Source organism: Drosophila sechellia, chromosome 2R (genome assembly GCF_004382195.2).
Source record: "Drosophila sechellia strain sech25 chromosome 2R, ASM438219v1, whole genome shotgun sequence".
In the NCBI taxonomy this organism is placed as follows: Eukaryota; Metazoa; Arthropoda; class Insecta; order Diptera; family Drosophilidae; genus Drosophila; species Drosophila sechellia.
The window spans coordinates 13,488,619-13,503,615 of NC_045950.1; the positions used below are offsets into that span (position 1 = coordinate 13,488,619).

The 14,997-nt window shown below is 47.1% G+C and overlaps 4 protein-coding genes across 6 annotated transcripts; 1 reads left to right on the top strand and 3 right to left on the bottom strand.

The window, feature by feature from the left end:
- Positions 1-41: 41 nt before the first annotated feature.
- On the bottom strand, positions 42-2,132 carry LOC6609584. Of its 3 annotated transcripts, none has more exons than XM_002034225.2 (4): positions 1,962-2,132; positions 1,622-1,781; positions 778-1,548; positions 42-724 (listed from the first exon to the last, which is right to left on the bottom strand). In XM_002034225.2, exons 1-4 carry the CDS (start codon positions 2,067-2,069, stop codon positions 222-224), a joined length of 1,542 nt encoding a protein of 513 aa, XP_002034261.1. In that variant the 5' UTR covers positions 2,070-2,132; the 3' UTR covers positions 42-221. The 3 variants fall into 3 exon arrangements, with proteins under 3 accessions (XP_002034261.1, XP_032570893.1, XP_032570892.1); XM_032715002.1 differs by having other exon boundaries at positions 1,634-1,784; XM_032715001.1 differs by having other exon boundaries at positions 1,622-1,784.
- Positions 2,133-2,981: 849 nt separating this feature from the next.
- LOC6609585 (MAGE-like protein 2) lies at positions 2,982-4,895 on the bottom strand. Its single transcript, XM_002034226.2, has 4 exons — positions 4,789-4,895; positions 4,443-4,673; positions 3,853-4,332; positions 2,982-3,711 (listed from the first exon to the last, which is right to left on the bottom strand). Exons 1-4 carry the CDS (start codon positions 4,795-4,797, stop codon positions 3,445-3,447), a joined length of 987 nt encoding a protein of 328 aa, XP_002034262.1. The 5' UTR covers positions 4,798-4,895; the 3' UTR covers positions 2,982-3,444.
- A 2,721-nt stretch (positions 4,896-7,616) lies between these two features.
- LOC6609586 (proteasome subunit alpha type-5) lies at positions 7,617-8,663 on the top strand. The gene is made up of 3 exons (XM_002034227.2): positions 7,617-7,718; positions 7,780-7,918; positions 7,977-8,663. Exons 2-3 carry the CDS (start codon positions 7,786-7,788, stop codon positions 8,576-8,578), a joined length of 735 nt encoding a protein of 244 aa, XP_002034263.1. The 5' UTR covers positions 7,617-7,718; positions 7,780-7,785; the 3' UTR covers positions 8,579-8,663.
- A 40-nt stretch (positions 8,664-8,703) lies between these two features.
- LOC6609587 lies at positions 8,704-14,443 on the bottom strand. Its single transcript, XM_002034228.2, has 3 exons — positions 14,250-14,443; positions 13,924-14,087; positions 8,704-13,863 (listed from the first exon to the last, which is right to left on the bottom strand). The coding sequence occupies exons 1-3, from the start codon at positions 14,305-14,307 to the stop codon at positions 9,430-9,432; spliced, it is 4,656 nt and encodes a 1,551-aa protein (XP_002034264.1). The 5' UTR covers positions 14,308-14,443; the 3' UTR covers positions 8,704-9,429.
- Positions 14,444-14,997: the final 554 nt, after the last annotated feature.

The following is a 14,997-nucleotide window of genomic DNA, read 5'->3' on the forward strand; positions in this document are numbered from 1 at the left end:
TAAAGCACTTAAGTATGTTCCCAGATAAAAGCAAAACACTCTTGAATGACCATGTAGTGTTTATTCTTTGAAATACTTAAAATTATGTCCTGTTACTCGTACTTATTAATAGTTAGTTTTTACATTGCAGTAAAAATACGAAAAAGGCTTCTTAAATTAACCAGGACAATAACATTTGATTGACCTTAAAACAGACCTCCGCGGATTGCGCTTATTTTTATTTAAGATTGCAACTCCTGGCGCTTAAGGTTGCATAAAGCCGCAGCCACCACGATCATTTCATCAAGATAGCCCAGTAATGATTTTTGCTTAATAGCCGAATTATCCAGCATGCGGAATTCCCTTAAATAATCTATCATATCCCTCATTTGGGCTCTACAGGCCGGTTCTTGAGCGTTGAATGTGGGTAGTTGAATCGCTGGAGCCCGCTTGGAAGTCAGTGCTCCATCTACAACGGATAGGGATTGCTGGTTTGCTAGCTGCCCACCCAAACGCTGTGCCTCGAATTTGGTAAGTGATCGCTTTGGTTCCGCCGCCGCCTCATCCTCATCCGCTGAGTCCTGAGGATCTCCAAAGCCCGACCTGCGAGCACGACGTACTGCTTTGCCTGGTTCCGCGCATAGCGTCAGGTAATCGGGAATGACATCCCGAAATCTGCTGGCCTCAAACAATTGAAGATCATCGCAACTGCCAGGAAAGGCGCTTGACACATAGCTGATAATGCCTGTAAAGCGAGAAAAATTTTAATAAACGCTCGCTGTTTAGGCTAAAAATTACCATTTGTATTGATGCACAATATGAACTTATAGCTGCCGCTGCCCAATCCCAGATCTATCGGCACATCCGTTTCCACACACTCGATCAACGAGCGTACATGCAACAGGTTGGCTCGGTAGTTCAGTGGGGTATGCTTGAAGCGCTCATTGTGATGACGTGCATCTGGCCAACGGATCAGTGGACGGAGGTAACGGGCCAGCTTGATAAGCGTGCGCTTGAATGTGTCCTCGGCATCAGATTCGCTCAGCTCAAAGTGCTCGGCCAACAGGGCGAAGTGCTCGTTTTGTTTGAGTTTCCTTAGAGTCAAGCAGCAGTCCATGTGGGTGACATTAGCATTGCGGCAGATATGACGTTTCAGTAGTGACAGGTGCTGTGGCGCAACACCCAAATGAAGCAGTGGCGCCTGATCCACCAAACCAAGTGTCATATTTCTCATGCTCCTCTGCGGCTGGTGTAGCTCCCTCTGAATGAACACAGCTTGTCGCACGGCGGAGGAAACTCTTGCATCAGCTGCCACAGTTGGTGTGGACTGAGTAGAATTCCTGCTACTGCTCGGCGTGCTTAGCGTCGAAGTGACAGCCGCGTAGTTTGGTGCCCAAGACGCTGTTTGGGCAGGTCTTGTGGTTGCTTTGATGATTGTGTTGGGCGGCAGTGAATTGATGGCCACTCCCAGGCTTTGCGTGTCCTTCCTTGCCAGCATCTGGAGCTGATGGCCAGAGGAGCCGCTTGGACTAGTCTGAACCACATACTTGGGTGTTTTGAGAACGGGATCTAAAATATAAGAACATTATATAAAAACCATTTGTTTATATTTCATATTTATGTTTAATTTTTTGTTACTCACACCCTACTGTACCTGTTCCCCCTGTTGTTGTTGTTGCTCCCGAAGCCGTGGCTCCAGTTATCTTTGTTGTTGTTGCTCGCTTCATACTTGGTCTTATAATCGCTGGTATTTTGTTAAGAACTATACCGCCTGGATTAACTCTCGTTGATGCAGTTCCCGACTCCAATTTTGTAAATAAGTACAATTACCAACTTTATTATGATTTATAATTCAAAATTGTGCTCAGCACATCATGTATTTCACAAACAGCTGGTCAAGCACCTCTTGACGATTTGGCAACGCCGAATTACAACAAGAAGGATGAGAGTATAGTTTATACGTTTGACAGACTTTTGATTACCTTTGTGATATCCTGGGAATCTAGTATTTTGGGGCTCAAGATCACTGGGGGCTGTGCGGCCACCACCATCGCACTCGAATTTCGAAATTTTGTGATTGTTAACGCCATTAAAGCGGTCTTAAAAACATCTTTAATTCAACAGCGAAATGAGTTACCCTGGTTTGGGCAAAACTAATTCTATAACTGAGCTGCCAGATCGCCGGCAGACTTAACAGTGCACTGCTAACAGTCACTGTTAAAAGTACGCGCCAATTTTGGAAGCTCGAAAGCCAAAGCTTACAAAATTTAACCACAATTAGTGGATATTCGATGGGTAATTGCAATGTCTGATATTTCGAAATGCGGAGCAATTTGGCTACGCGCTACATTTACTGCCCCCGAAAATGAGGCCATTGCGCACTTGAAGTGCCGTTTTCCTTTGTTTTTGACTGTCTTTCGTGACTGTTGCTATTGCGATTCAATTGCAAATAGTGCCGTTTAATGGGCACAGAGAAAAATCTGTACAAAGAACCATAACTAACAAGAGAACAAAAATGTAGATTTCAAATGTAACTGGATTTAATTCAAAACAGAGCTAAATAAGTTATCTTATTAGAATGTAACTACTTATTTCTTTAAAGTAAGCTTCAAAATCTGAAATGATTTTCTAGCCGTGCAACCACCAATTTGTTGGCTATCTATGAATTTGTTTTCCATCTCAATCTTTTATGCCAATATGACAGCCCGCCTTAATTGCGAAAATGTTGCCAAGCTTTCAGCGAATGTTGGCGAGTGCTTCCTGCAATTAATTTGGCAGTCCGATGACGCAACGGATCGCTCCTTGCATAATGAACTGGCCCCAAGAATACACAATCTGCACTGACAGTAAGTGGTAACTGGTTTTCATTCGCATTCATTTTCATTTTCCGCCACGAGCGTTACGTGTCTTTCGCATGGGGATTTGGCCATGGCTCGCTGGTTAATTTTCACTTTCACTTCCCCATCATTGCACCCGAAAACCCATTAATTTACGCCAGCTGGTCGGTGTTTCTTTAGCTTATAATTTAAATAGAAATCGTAGGGTCTAACACAAAGATAAAAGTACTAACACATTTGGCTTAAAACTGATGCGGAAACCGTTTTCGCCGGCTTCCGCCAGATCTCAATGGGAGTAGCTAGTTAGTTTGTCCTCTGACTGCTACTCCCCGCTGGCTCTCCCTCTTCTGCTCTGGCTCCTCTTTTTCTTCATCATCGTCTTCTTCTCATCCTCCTCCTGGCCAAAGAACTCTGCGAGTTCTTTAGGCCTCTCATCGGCTACATTTCCTCCCGCTCGTGTCACCCGTTCAACGTCCAGCTCAACGTTGCTGCGTGGATGCATCTGAGAGATACAGATGGACTGGCTGTCAGTGTCACGCCTGCTGCTCCTCGTACTCCTCCCTGTTCGTCCTTCTTCTTCTTGTGCTCGCTTTCTGTGCGTCTGGCTCTGGATATCAGCGGGCGATCCCTAGTAGTGTCCATGGCCGTGGCTGTGGTAGTCGTGGTGGTCCTCGTGGTGGTGCTTGAAGATCGGCACCTCGACGTGGTACTTCTCCGGCACTGGAATCTCCTTGTGGATGGGCACCTTCACCTCCGTGTAGACGGGAATGGGCTTCTCGATGGGCACCTTGACCTCATAGGGCACGGGCTTCTCGACGGTGTAAGGAACCTTCTTCTCGACGGTGTAAGGCTGGGGCACGGGCACCTTCACATGGACAGGGTAGGGTTTCTCCACCTGGTTTGAAAATTGCGATAAATGGTACGTTTAAACGGCTGTGGGTGATATTTGATGGAATTTTATGAATCCTATGATGGTTTTATTAGGATGCTGTTGATTTATTTTCGATTTATATGTTTTTAAGTGATCCGCACTCACCTCAACCTTGTAGGGCTTGTCGACGGGAACCTTGACCTCATAGGGCACCTTCTTCTCCACGACAACGGTGTACGGCTTCTCGACCTCCACATCGTAGGGCTTGGGCACTTCCACGTCGTATGGCTTCTCCACCTCGTATTTGACTTCATAGGGCACCTTCTTGATCACCTCGTATGGCTTGGGAACCGGGACCTCGACCTTAACCTCATGGGGCACCTTCTTGATCACTTCGTAGGGCTGGGGCACTGGCACCTTGACCTCATAGGGAATCTTCTTGATCACTTCGTAGGGTTGGGGCACGGGCACCTTAACCTCGTACGGCTTGTCGACTGGCACCTTAACCTCATAGGGGATCTTCTTGATCACCTCATAGGGTTTGGGCACATGGACGGGTACTTTCACGTACTCCTTGACATGGACCGGCACCTTCTTCTCAACGATGTAAGGCTGAGGCACATCCACTTTCACCTCGTAGGGGATCTATTGCAAAGGTTATGAAAGTTATGTTGCATGGACTCATGTTATAGGACTCGGGGTTAAGAATTCAAAACTACATCATAAATGCCTGACTTTGATGGTTAAGGACTCACCTTTTTCTCGACGGTGTAGGGCACGTGCTTGGTGACCGTGTATGGGACGGGGATCTTCTTCTCGATGGTCACCGTCTTGATGTGCTCGTGGTGGGGCTGGTAGTGGTGGTAGTCGCCCAGGTGGAGTCCTCTCTTCTCCACCGTCTTGCCATCGCCTTCGGCCTTCTTATCCTCGACTGCTCCGCCACAGTGGGCCAATGCCACGCACACGGCGAGACAAGGAAGTACGAACTGCAATGGATATACATGTGTACAAGATACAGTCACAATTCACACTCTGATCACTGGGAATCACTAGATCCTCGCTGGGGATCTGCACTTCCGCACACTATCCACAATCCATTACCATTCGCATTGTTGAGCTGCTGATTCGACGTCTCACGGGGGAACAATTACTCCACAATTCGCTGTGCTGCACGGGTAACGAGATCCAAGCTGGGACTGAATCGCTGAGCCGCTGCACTCAGCTTATATACACCGAAAAATTGGACTGTCTTGTCTTTCTATATCTCGCAACGCAAGTCGACGGTACGGCGCATTCGCAACTCTTTTGCTGCCCGCTGTTGTTGTTGTTGCTGCTGCTGTTGTTGGGGATTTTGGCTTAGTAATGAAAAGTCAGTCGGGGGAACGGTGTTATATGAAAACTAGTTTCGGTTTCATTTTCCACCAGCCGTGGACTGGAGGGGATAGATGTACGCCACTGGAGGCACGACTCCTGCACTCGAGATATTACAACAAGGTAACCGGGTCGTTATCCTACAGACAATAGCTAGGAAGTGGAAATCAGTGGTACACAGACCCACATCACAAATCGGCGGTGGCTTTGATTTGTTGGCCAAAAACCATAGCCAATTGGTGGAAGAGGCTTCCATTTCCTTTTCGGTCCCACACCTGGACATATGATATATAGATTCGAGTGGCTGGGATTATGCAAATGCCTGCGGCTATTGACTTCAACTTTGTTGCAAACCCAACTCACCGAAATCCAATAGCCAAAACATAAGCCCAATGTGGTAAGTGGCGGAGACAATAAGATGGTTAAATGTAGCACAATGCGTTGGGATATTCGATATATTTCACATATCTGTATTTCATATCGTCTTATATGGGCTTTATGGGGTCATCCACAGCATCTCGGTTTGGTGAGTGGGACCACAAAAGATATACACCGTAAAAAGTGTCGTCTCTTCAAACTTTAAATCTTTTAGATACGCTAGGACCTTGAGTTCATCTAATGTTTTGCTCACTAACAATGAAGGAAGGAGTGATTTATCTAATCTCAAGAGAATTCGAATATTTTCTTAGCTTTGTAGTCTCTTACTACAATGTTCAGATAATTGGGATTTTAAAGGAATTATATTCATAAAGCAATATTAAATATTTAATCCCTAAATAGACTTGTAATATTTCTAAATTCAGCTCTATTTCGCATCTTTTTCAGTGCATAGTGTGGTTCACTTTTTGGCATCATTGGAGCAGCATTGGGTCAATGGATTTTCTAGTTGTATGGGCAAGGGGATGCATTAGTGGTCCGCAACGAAACCCCTGACACATGGCTGCCACAACTGGCAATTTGGTGGCTCCCTGGCCGATCGTGATTGCTGCCCACTTGTGCCGCCTGTAGGAGCCCATGGCGTGACTGGATATATAGATACATAGATACATATGTATGTATCTGCTGGATATAGCATCGGATCCCGTGGATGCATGTGCGACGTATTCGCGAGTGCGCATTATGTGATGTATGTCTGACTGGCTGCCTGGTTGCCTGGAATTTTGTGCAATCACTTGCAGTCATTAAATTGAAAACATACTTAGCTCCGCAGTCGGCTATTTTAAAATCCATCGTGTGGCAATAGCAACAATTCGACTAAACACAACGACTTAAAACAAAAGCCAGGTATCTCTCATTTTCTTTTATTTTTCGCCAATCCAGCCTGGCTAAAGCCCGAAATCGAATACCAAAAAAAAAAAAAAAGAAGAAAAACGACAGACGCGGAAGACAGGCCATAGCATTTACATGCCCATTCTATTTCATAATCAAATTTAGGCCCGGCTTTTTTTTGCCCGCTAATTGCCCATTGTCCAGTTTACCCCCCACCCCCTCTCCACCTAACAACTTTTGCACCATTTTGCTATTGCAATTCTTCAGGGCGATTAACGGCTCTTTCGGTCTGATTAACGGGTTTGCAGTGTCTGTCTCTCTCGCTCGCACACGCCGGATGCTCTCCCTGTCCCGCGCACTGCATTTGGTCAACGACCTTCACTTGATTTTCATTTTTTTTTTTTGGTTAAGTGGTGGTAATACTTCTCCCCTGCTCTTCTCTTCGCGCCACTCCCAAATCTTCAGAAATCTTCGCATCTTGTGGCGCACGTTCGCTTTATCTTTAAAAGAAGGGTAAGACAAGATGTCAACCTTGACCCAATCGTTATTCCATATCCATTCAATCATGGCTTCTCTTGTAACGCGGGGATTTTCTGACCGTTGGAGACTGTGCGTGTGGGGTGTGATTAGATTTGAAATTGCCATAATTGGACAGTCGGGCAAGCCGACGAGCCGCCAATGTGAAAGTAAATCTCTTAATTCGATTGTTATGCAACTGCTTCCTTTAGCCCACATTACACTGGTGCTGCATTCGTATGTGAAGCTAATGAAAATATATCGGAAATTAAAAATAGATATTTAGATGATAGTAGCCTAAATCAAGTAATAAGCGAATCTGGAAATTGGTAATTAAACCGGGTCCTTGAAGTAGTCCAACATTTAACTGGTTGTTTGACTTATATAACCATTTAAAGGCTTAATGGCAATTGTGTCAAATTGGGCATTAAAGCGGGAAATGCAAGAAACTTGATTGGCATTGCAGCAGAGCTAAATTCAGTTTATTCAGTCAAAAAGCTATAAAAGTTAAGATTTCTAAAAACTATATTGAAAATGGCTTAAAAATCTTCGACTCCTTAAAAATATTCCGTGTTAGCGTAATTGTAAATGAAAACTTAAAATTGCAGCATAACTAATTTCAAAATATATATTTATTTTTTTATTCAAATATTTGCGAAAATTAACAGCGACAATCTTGCCAGATCAACCAATTTTCTTCCGGCGCTGCCAACCCATGTTTAGTACGGTAATGTTATCAATGGAATGATTTTTGTTAATGCTATGTGGCAGCACTGTTTATCGATATACTTAGAGACGGCACTTTATCCGCAAGTCATTTCAGCGTCAAGTCATCCGGCATTTGTTTGCGATTTTGTTAAGGAAATTAAAGAAAAGTAAGCCCTTTTCGAAGTGTTATTTGTCAATCAGCGTGCATAACACTCAACTCAATTACAGCCCACCATGTTTCTCACCCGTTCCGAGTACGACAGAGGCGTGAACACCTTCTCGCCGGAGGGCCGCCTCTTCCAAGTAGAATATGCCATTGAGGCCATCAAATTGGGCTCCACAGCAATTGGAATTTGCACGTCGGAGGGTACGTTCTTCGCTGGCATAAGTATAGGCAGAGATCTAATGGTAAAATTTCATTCCAGGAGTGGTTTTGGCAGTGGAGAAGCGCATCACTTCGCCGCTAATGGTACCCAGTACTGTGGAGAAGATCGTTGAGGTTGACAAGCACATTGGTTGCGCCACCTCCGGCTTGATGGCCGACGCCAGGACTCTGATCGAAAGGGCGCGCGTGGAGTGCCAGAACCACTGGTTCGTCTACAACGAGCGCATGTCCATCGAGTCCTGCGCCCAGGCTGTGTCCACTTTGGCCATCCAGTTCGGTGATAGTGGCGACAGCGATGGTGCCGCCGCCATGAGTCGTCCCTTTGGCGTAGCCATCCTATTTGCCGGCATCGAGGCTGGACAGCCACAGTTGTGGCACATGGATCCCTCCGGCACTTTCGTGCGCTACGGAGCCAAGGCCATTGGTTCGGGTAGCGAAGGTGCTGAGCAGAATCTGCAGCAATCCTTTACTACCCAGATGAGTCTCAGTGAGGCTATCGAACTTTCGCTCAACACACTTAAACAAGTCATGGAAGAGAAACTGAACTCCACCAATGTGGAGGTGATGACCATGACCAAGGAAAAGGAGTTCTACATGTTCACCAAGGAGGAGGTGGAGGAGCACATTAAGAACATTGCGTAAGCGGCAGTGGTTTAAAATTGGTCTAACTTCAAATGTAATGTGAATAAAGAAAGGGATTCTAAATCGAACTAATAATAGAAGGTAATACTCGTTTTGATCAAGTTTATTTGGTTACATTAGTAAAAAGAAGCAGGATTCGGTATTTCTGTCCAGAGATTCTTATTTCTTGGGCCTTTCACAATCCTCATCTAATGAAACCAACACTGCTCTTTTTTTATGATTTGAAAAATTCCAAAATAAAAAGATCGTTTTTTTATTATGTACAGTTGAATTTATTCGTATGCATGTATATTTCGTGTAATTGTGTATATATATTTCTTGCATTCGCTACAACATTTGTGGCTCCATTGGCGTCGCTGGATGCCATTACAATAATATCTCGTTTCGCATAATAATATATGTATAGTACACGCAATCTAGACACAAACTGTTGAGCAAATCAAACAGCTCGGATTAACTTGGTTAATCGCGTACAAAGGCAAATCATAAAGAACCGTCTTTGTTCGATGCACAGACTTCTAAAGTTATTCTCCATTTTCGCTACAATTCATTGTTTTGCTTGCGTGAATACATGTGTAAAACATTTTGCCTAGAACCGAAATACAATGCAAATAAGGCAGATTAAACATTTACATCTAAGTGGGTTTCGAATCGAAGGGATTGCAGGTATGCGTGTGTTTGTTGCTGGTGGACAGACAGGGAAGACGATCAAAATGAACAAGTTGTATACCTATATCGTACGAGAATATCGCTATATATAATATATATATATCTCTATATGCGTGTGTATAAATACATAAGTAACCGGGGGCTAATCCCCGCGAGCATTCACAATAGTTTTCATCACACATCTAGGTCTGATGGTGTTCGCCGCCACTGGGACTGCTGTTGGTGTTGGTGTTGTTATTGGTGTTATTATTATTATTGTTGTTGTTGGTGCTGGCGGCGGCACCACTGCTGCTGGGTGTACGCATCATGAGGCGGGACAAGCTGGTATCGCTGAGCGAGTAGATTTCCGGCTCAAAGACAGGCGGACACTCCATATTTGGGTAATCCGGCGTTGCCGCCTTCGAATCCACAGATCCTGAAGTGGACACTTTTGGGGTGGCCGCACACTCTGATATCGTTGCCTCCGCTGGCTCCTCCTCTCTCTGCCTGCTGGCGTTGACGGGAGGCGGTGGCGCTGGCGGCAACGGCGGCTGCAAGCCCTCCGACGAGCACAAATTAGTGGTCGAGGTGGTTAGTATGCCAGGTCCCCGGTAGCTTCGATAGCCCGCCTGATTGTGCGTGGGCAGGGTGATTTGGGAGAAGATCTCCTGATCGCAATCGGGATCCGCACTGCTTGGTGGCGTTACTGCCTGCTGCTGATGATGATGGTGCCCAAACAGCGTGCGGTGCAGCAGCGGTGAGCCCAGGAAACGATTCTCCTTGGAGGGCTTCGCCGGCGTGCCACCCGATATGGAGAGCTTCGAAAAGATCGGAATCGGCGCCGAGTTCTTGCGATGCGCATCGTACTTGGTGCCCACTATCTTGTCTCGCAAATCCTGATTGTAAGTCTGGCTTTTCTTGATGCTGCTGCCGCTGCCGATGATGGTGACTCCATTGCCTACGGCTCCATCCAAGGCGTGATTCGATTTGGACTTCTTGTTCAGCGGCAGCGTCATAGTCATCGCATGACCCGGTCCACAGCCACTGCCCGTGGAGCCAGTTGAGTGCTTGGAAAACGGAAACCGACGATCGCTGCTAGACTTTCCTTTGGACTTCTTCTGATCTGCACCGGATCCGGAACTCTTGCCGCTGCCGCCGCTGCTGGTCTTGTGCAGGAAACTGGAGAGCTGTAACTGCTGTGAGCGCAAGAAGTGCTTGGCCTTGCTGCTGTGTTGCTGCTGCGACTGCTGATGTAGCTGCTGCTGCTGCTGTTGCACATGCTGCAGGTGGTGTTGGTGATGGTTATGGTGATGGTGATGCTCGTGCCGGCTGCTGGAGCTAGTGCTCGGCTCATCCCCACATATCAGCTCGTAACCAAAGTCGCGCAACTTCTGACCTTCCTTAGTTCTGGTCCTCTTAATACTCTCGTCGTCAGGCTTGAAACTGATCTCGTAGTCTGGCGTTTTGGGAAGACTCACGCTCTGGATCTTGGGCAACTTCTCCAGCGGCTTTGTCACGCTGCTGCTCATGGCGCTCTGCTGACTGGCCGTGGATTCCGTCCGTGCGTGCTTGTGCTTTTCCACCCCCAAGTGCACTCGATTATTGTACATCTCCTGGGCCTCCTCCTCCTGTTTGCGCAGCATCAGATCCTTAAGCGTCACAAAGCCCTGTATATTATGACCATGGTCCAGCGTATTGCCCACACTCATCTTGGGGAGTAGTGTTTTCGAAGTATGGAAATCGAATTCCACCAAATTCGGATTTGAGGCGTGCAAGAAGTTGAATGGTGCCTTCTTTAAACTCGACTTGCTACTGGGACTCTGACTCTGGCTCTGACTTGGACTCTCCTCGGAGCTCTGATGCTGTAGCGACGTAGGAGTGGCCGTAGGCGTGGGCGTGGGCGCTGGCGAGGCGGGCGGACCCAGAATCGAAGCAGATAATGATACGGCAGACTCGGTTCCGCTAACCACCGAACTTCTACTTGAGCTACGCGATAGCTTTGGACCCACCAAAGGTGGAATCTGTGTCGGCGGCATTGCGGGATCATGGTAGCCCGGGGTATTGGCACCAATCTGAATGCCAAAACTTCCGCCTGGCACCTTCCTATAGCTGCGGTACTGCTCCGTTGGCACAGGGATGTCGCTCGACGGTTTCGCTGCACTGCTCTTGAATGTATTCGTAAATTTGCGAAACGAGTCCAAGTAGCCGCGTTCATGCTTAATGGGTGCAGAGGAAGGTGGTGTTCCGCCAGATAGTGTCATCGACATGGACATTGACTCCTTGTTGCCCTGCGGCGAGGGCGTGCTTAGATTCTGGATCACAAGGGCATCGCATTCCTCGCCTGAGCTGTCGTTCTCCGAATACAAATCCTTAGCATCACCACCGCCTTTTGAACCCGTACTAGGCGGCACTTTGAGCGAAGCCTGGCGCAAGAAGTCCACCCACTGGTTAAGTGCGTCCAGCGACTCAGCCGCAAAGTAGAAGCTCTTGGCCGTGTGGTAAACTTTAAAGGCATGCGGTTTGGAGTGCACTTCTTTTGCCAATGAAACCGTAAAGCCCGGCAAAAATATTACCAAGCTGGCGCTGGTACTCTGCTTACTGCGAAATCCGTACAGTATCGTATCCAGCATCACGAAGTAGATCCTCGCCCAGTAAGTCACTCCGCGATGATTTTTCTTGCGCCTGTACAGGTGACCTTGGATATCCCCAGTTCCCAACAGCTTGAGATTTGTGTTCCGCCGCTTGGCCATTAAGCTGTGCTTCTTTTTAAGGGTCAGTGTGCGGGATTTGCTGGGCGTATGAAGCTCACTGATCTCCGATGGATCGACTGCGGCTGGCACAGGTACTGGCACGGGAATGGAGATACTGGTGATACTACTAGCCGACTGCATGCTGGCTGGTTTTGGTGGAGGTGGAGGCACCGCCGGTGCCGTCATTTCCCTTTGCTTGCGGGGTCGCGGTGGCGGTGCTGGAGGTGTGACAAGCAGGAACTCCTTTCTTGGCTCAATCGCTGGCGGCGTATCCGATTCTTCACCAGAATTGTCGTATGCCGGAGTACTATGACTCTTGTCTAATCGGCCCCTTCGACCCTGCTGCAGCAAAGGCATGTTGATGGCCTCAGCCAGGGGCAAGTCCTGACCTTTTGTAGCCAGATTAATTGCTTCTAGGAGCTCCTCGGCGTTTTCTGTTTTGCAGTTGCGCAGCGTTTCCAAGGCGTCCTCATCTCCCTCATCCGCAAAGGGAATCGGTTCAAAGGTCTCCAGTATGGTGTTCTCAACGTTACAGATAAACTTTTCATTCTTCATCACATAATCTTCCTTGGCGTCGAATCGAACTACTTTGCTAACTCCCGGCTTGTAACGATCCACGAGGAATTCGCGCTGCGAGTCCTCCGTCAGCTGCTTTAGTTTTCTCACCTCATGAAACATTCGCCTGGCCTTGTCCGTGGAGGTATCGCCCGCAATCCCAATGCAAGTGGTCGGCCTTGCGGCCATCTCTAAGCCATAACCGAAGGATATCGACTTATCCCGTATACTGGGCGAGCCAGGGTCGCAATTGGTGGGCGAACCAACTCCTGGCTTTCTTTCGTGCCACGATGGAACGACTAGATCCGAGTTTTTCAGGCTAAGATACTCGCATCCACAAATAGTGTTTCTTCGTTGGAGCAAAGCTCTTGGCTTTGGGTAATACAAACGGATCTCCCGTGCGGCTAGCTTGGGATCCGTGGGTGTTGGAATATCACTGCAGCTGGAATCAGAGTCGGAGGCAGAGGACACTGGATTGACCTTGGTAAGAACCTCTCTCTTTTCACTGCTTAGGGATTTACTGGGATCTGGCACCGCGCTTCCTGTTCCTTCTGTTGCCAGTTGCTCCGTGTCCAGGGTTAAAAATGCAGCACGGGGACTTGGCATCTGTGCCGCCCAGCGAGCGGCCATATTCCTCTTCTTGCTGGGCAACCTGTACGGCTGCATATAGATCTGTCCAAACATCTTGGTGTGCTTAGGCCGTTTTTTCACCGTCAGCACCACATCTGGAAGCGATTCTCTCAGATGCTCCAGTACTGTGCGATGCTGCCAACCCACCACAGTCTGGTAGTTGATCTGCACAATCTCGTCGCCATCTTCGATTTTTCCGGAATTGTGAGCTGGCGAGTTGTACTTGATATCCGTGACACGGTGAATGCCATTATAACTGGACTCTATGTTGAAACCCAACTCCGATTCGCGTTTTTTAAGGGTGACAAGATTCAGGGAGGCAGGCTGCAGAACCATGGGATCAGATATGTCCTGGATTACAAAGTTGGCAAGATTCTCGAGCCGTTCCGCTGACTGTCGAATCGCTGGCACCGGTTGCAGGGCAAAACGATCCCGGTGGGCAATTGTGGCCAGCTCCAGGCCGCATTTGAGCACATTGCCACAATACTCGCGGTACATCTCCTGCTTACGGAACGGTGTTCGCTCCAGGCTGCCCACCAATGGCTTTAGAGTAGCTATCGTCCTGGTAATATCGTGCAGTATTCGGGTATCGATCTTAGTGCTCTCCGCGTGATTCCTGGCCAGTTCGCGATGCAGATTCTTGGCTGCCGTGGCCACATGCAAGGCCATGAACTGCAGATTGTCGTTTTTCAGGTGATAATGCTGGAATATGAAACTTTTATTAGCGGTTCTGTATGTCACAATATTTGTTTGAGGTCTCACAAAGTTTCTTAAGTTCTCCACCGCCTCCAGCACGACCTCCTGATGGCCAATGCGCAGCATGCCCAGATTCTCCAGCTCGTATGGCCGTATGTTGAGCAACGCCCGTCCGCCGATCTCCTGCTTGGAGAACTCGTACAAATACCCCTTCATAGACTCATCCAGACCTGCGAAAATCAGGAAAACATAATTATTATGATGTGCCTGTTGAAACCTTCAACAAAGCGAAAAATTCTTGTTGCACTTGTTGTTGCTGCTGCTTTTTGGGGCAGTGGCTGCGAGATGCAGTTTTTTTTCTCAGCTGCGCTTTCCTTGACCTCGAGCGTTACCTTTGATCCAGTCGGTGACCTGGTCGGGCGTCCACTCGGCGATGTTGATGTAGGCCATCGCTGCTGCTGCTGATGATCCGCGCTGGGCCGCACCTACGGCATATTATCAATCTGTGCTGCAAAAACACTCGAACCAAGTTCAGAATTGCTATATTGTTGCGTCTCTCTGGTCCGGAGTGACCATCTTTTAGAGCTGGTACAATACTCGTTGCTCGCTTAATACTATCGAACTAGCGTGACAATCGATTAGTTAATGCATTTCAAAAATGAACAAAATGCAATTTAATCAAAGTTTCTTTAAGAGAGAGAACAAGAAGATAATAGAAACTATATGTCATGCACTCCATGTTTCTTTATCGAAGACAGACCGAAAACAGCCACTTGCTTCTTTATGTGTTCATTTTTATAGCCTTAATTTATATGAATTTGGTTTGCAGTGCATACTTTGCTCTTAGCCTTACCGTTATCGATATCGAATAGGTCAATTGTCTTATGTTGATATATTTTCCGATCACTACCGCTATTTACAACCTTTAAGTTTAAAATATCTAAAGATCATGTTGTAAGCCAATCTTTTAGAAACGAAGAATTATCCATTTATGTAAAATATGCACATTTATTGACAAAAACTCGAAGTAATTTTCACACATTTAAAAATCCCGCTTATGTTTTAGCCATTCACTCTGGAATTCCCTGAAATCGAACAGCCAGCTGCGTTTCGCAACACTGCCGCCGCCCCAATCTAACA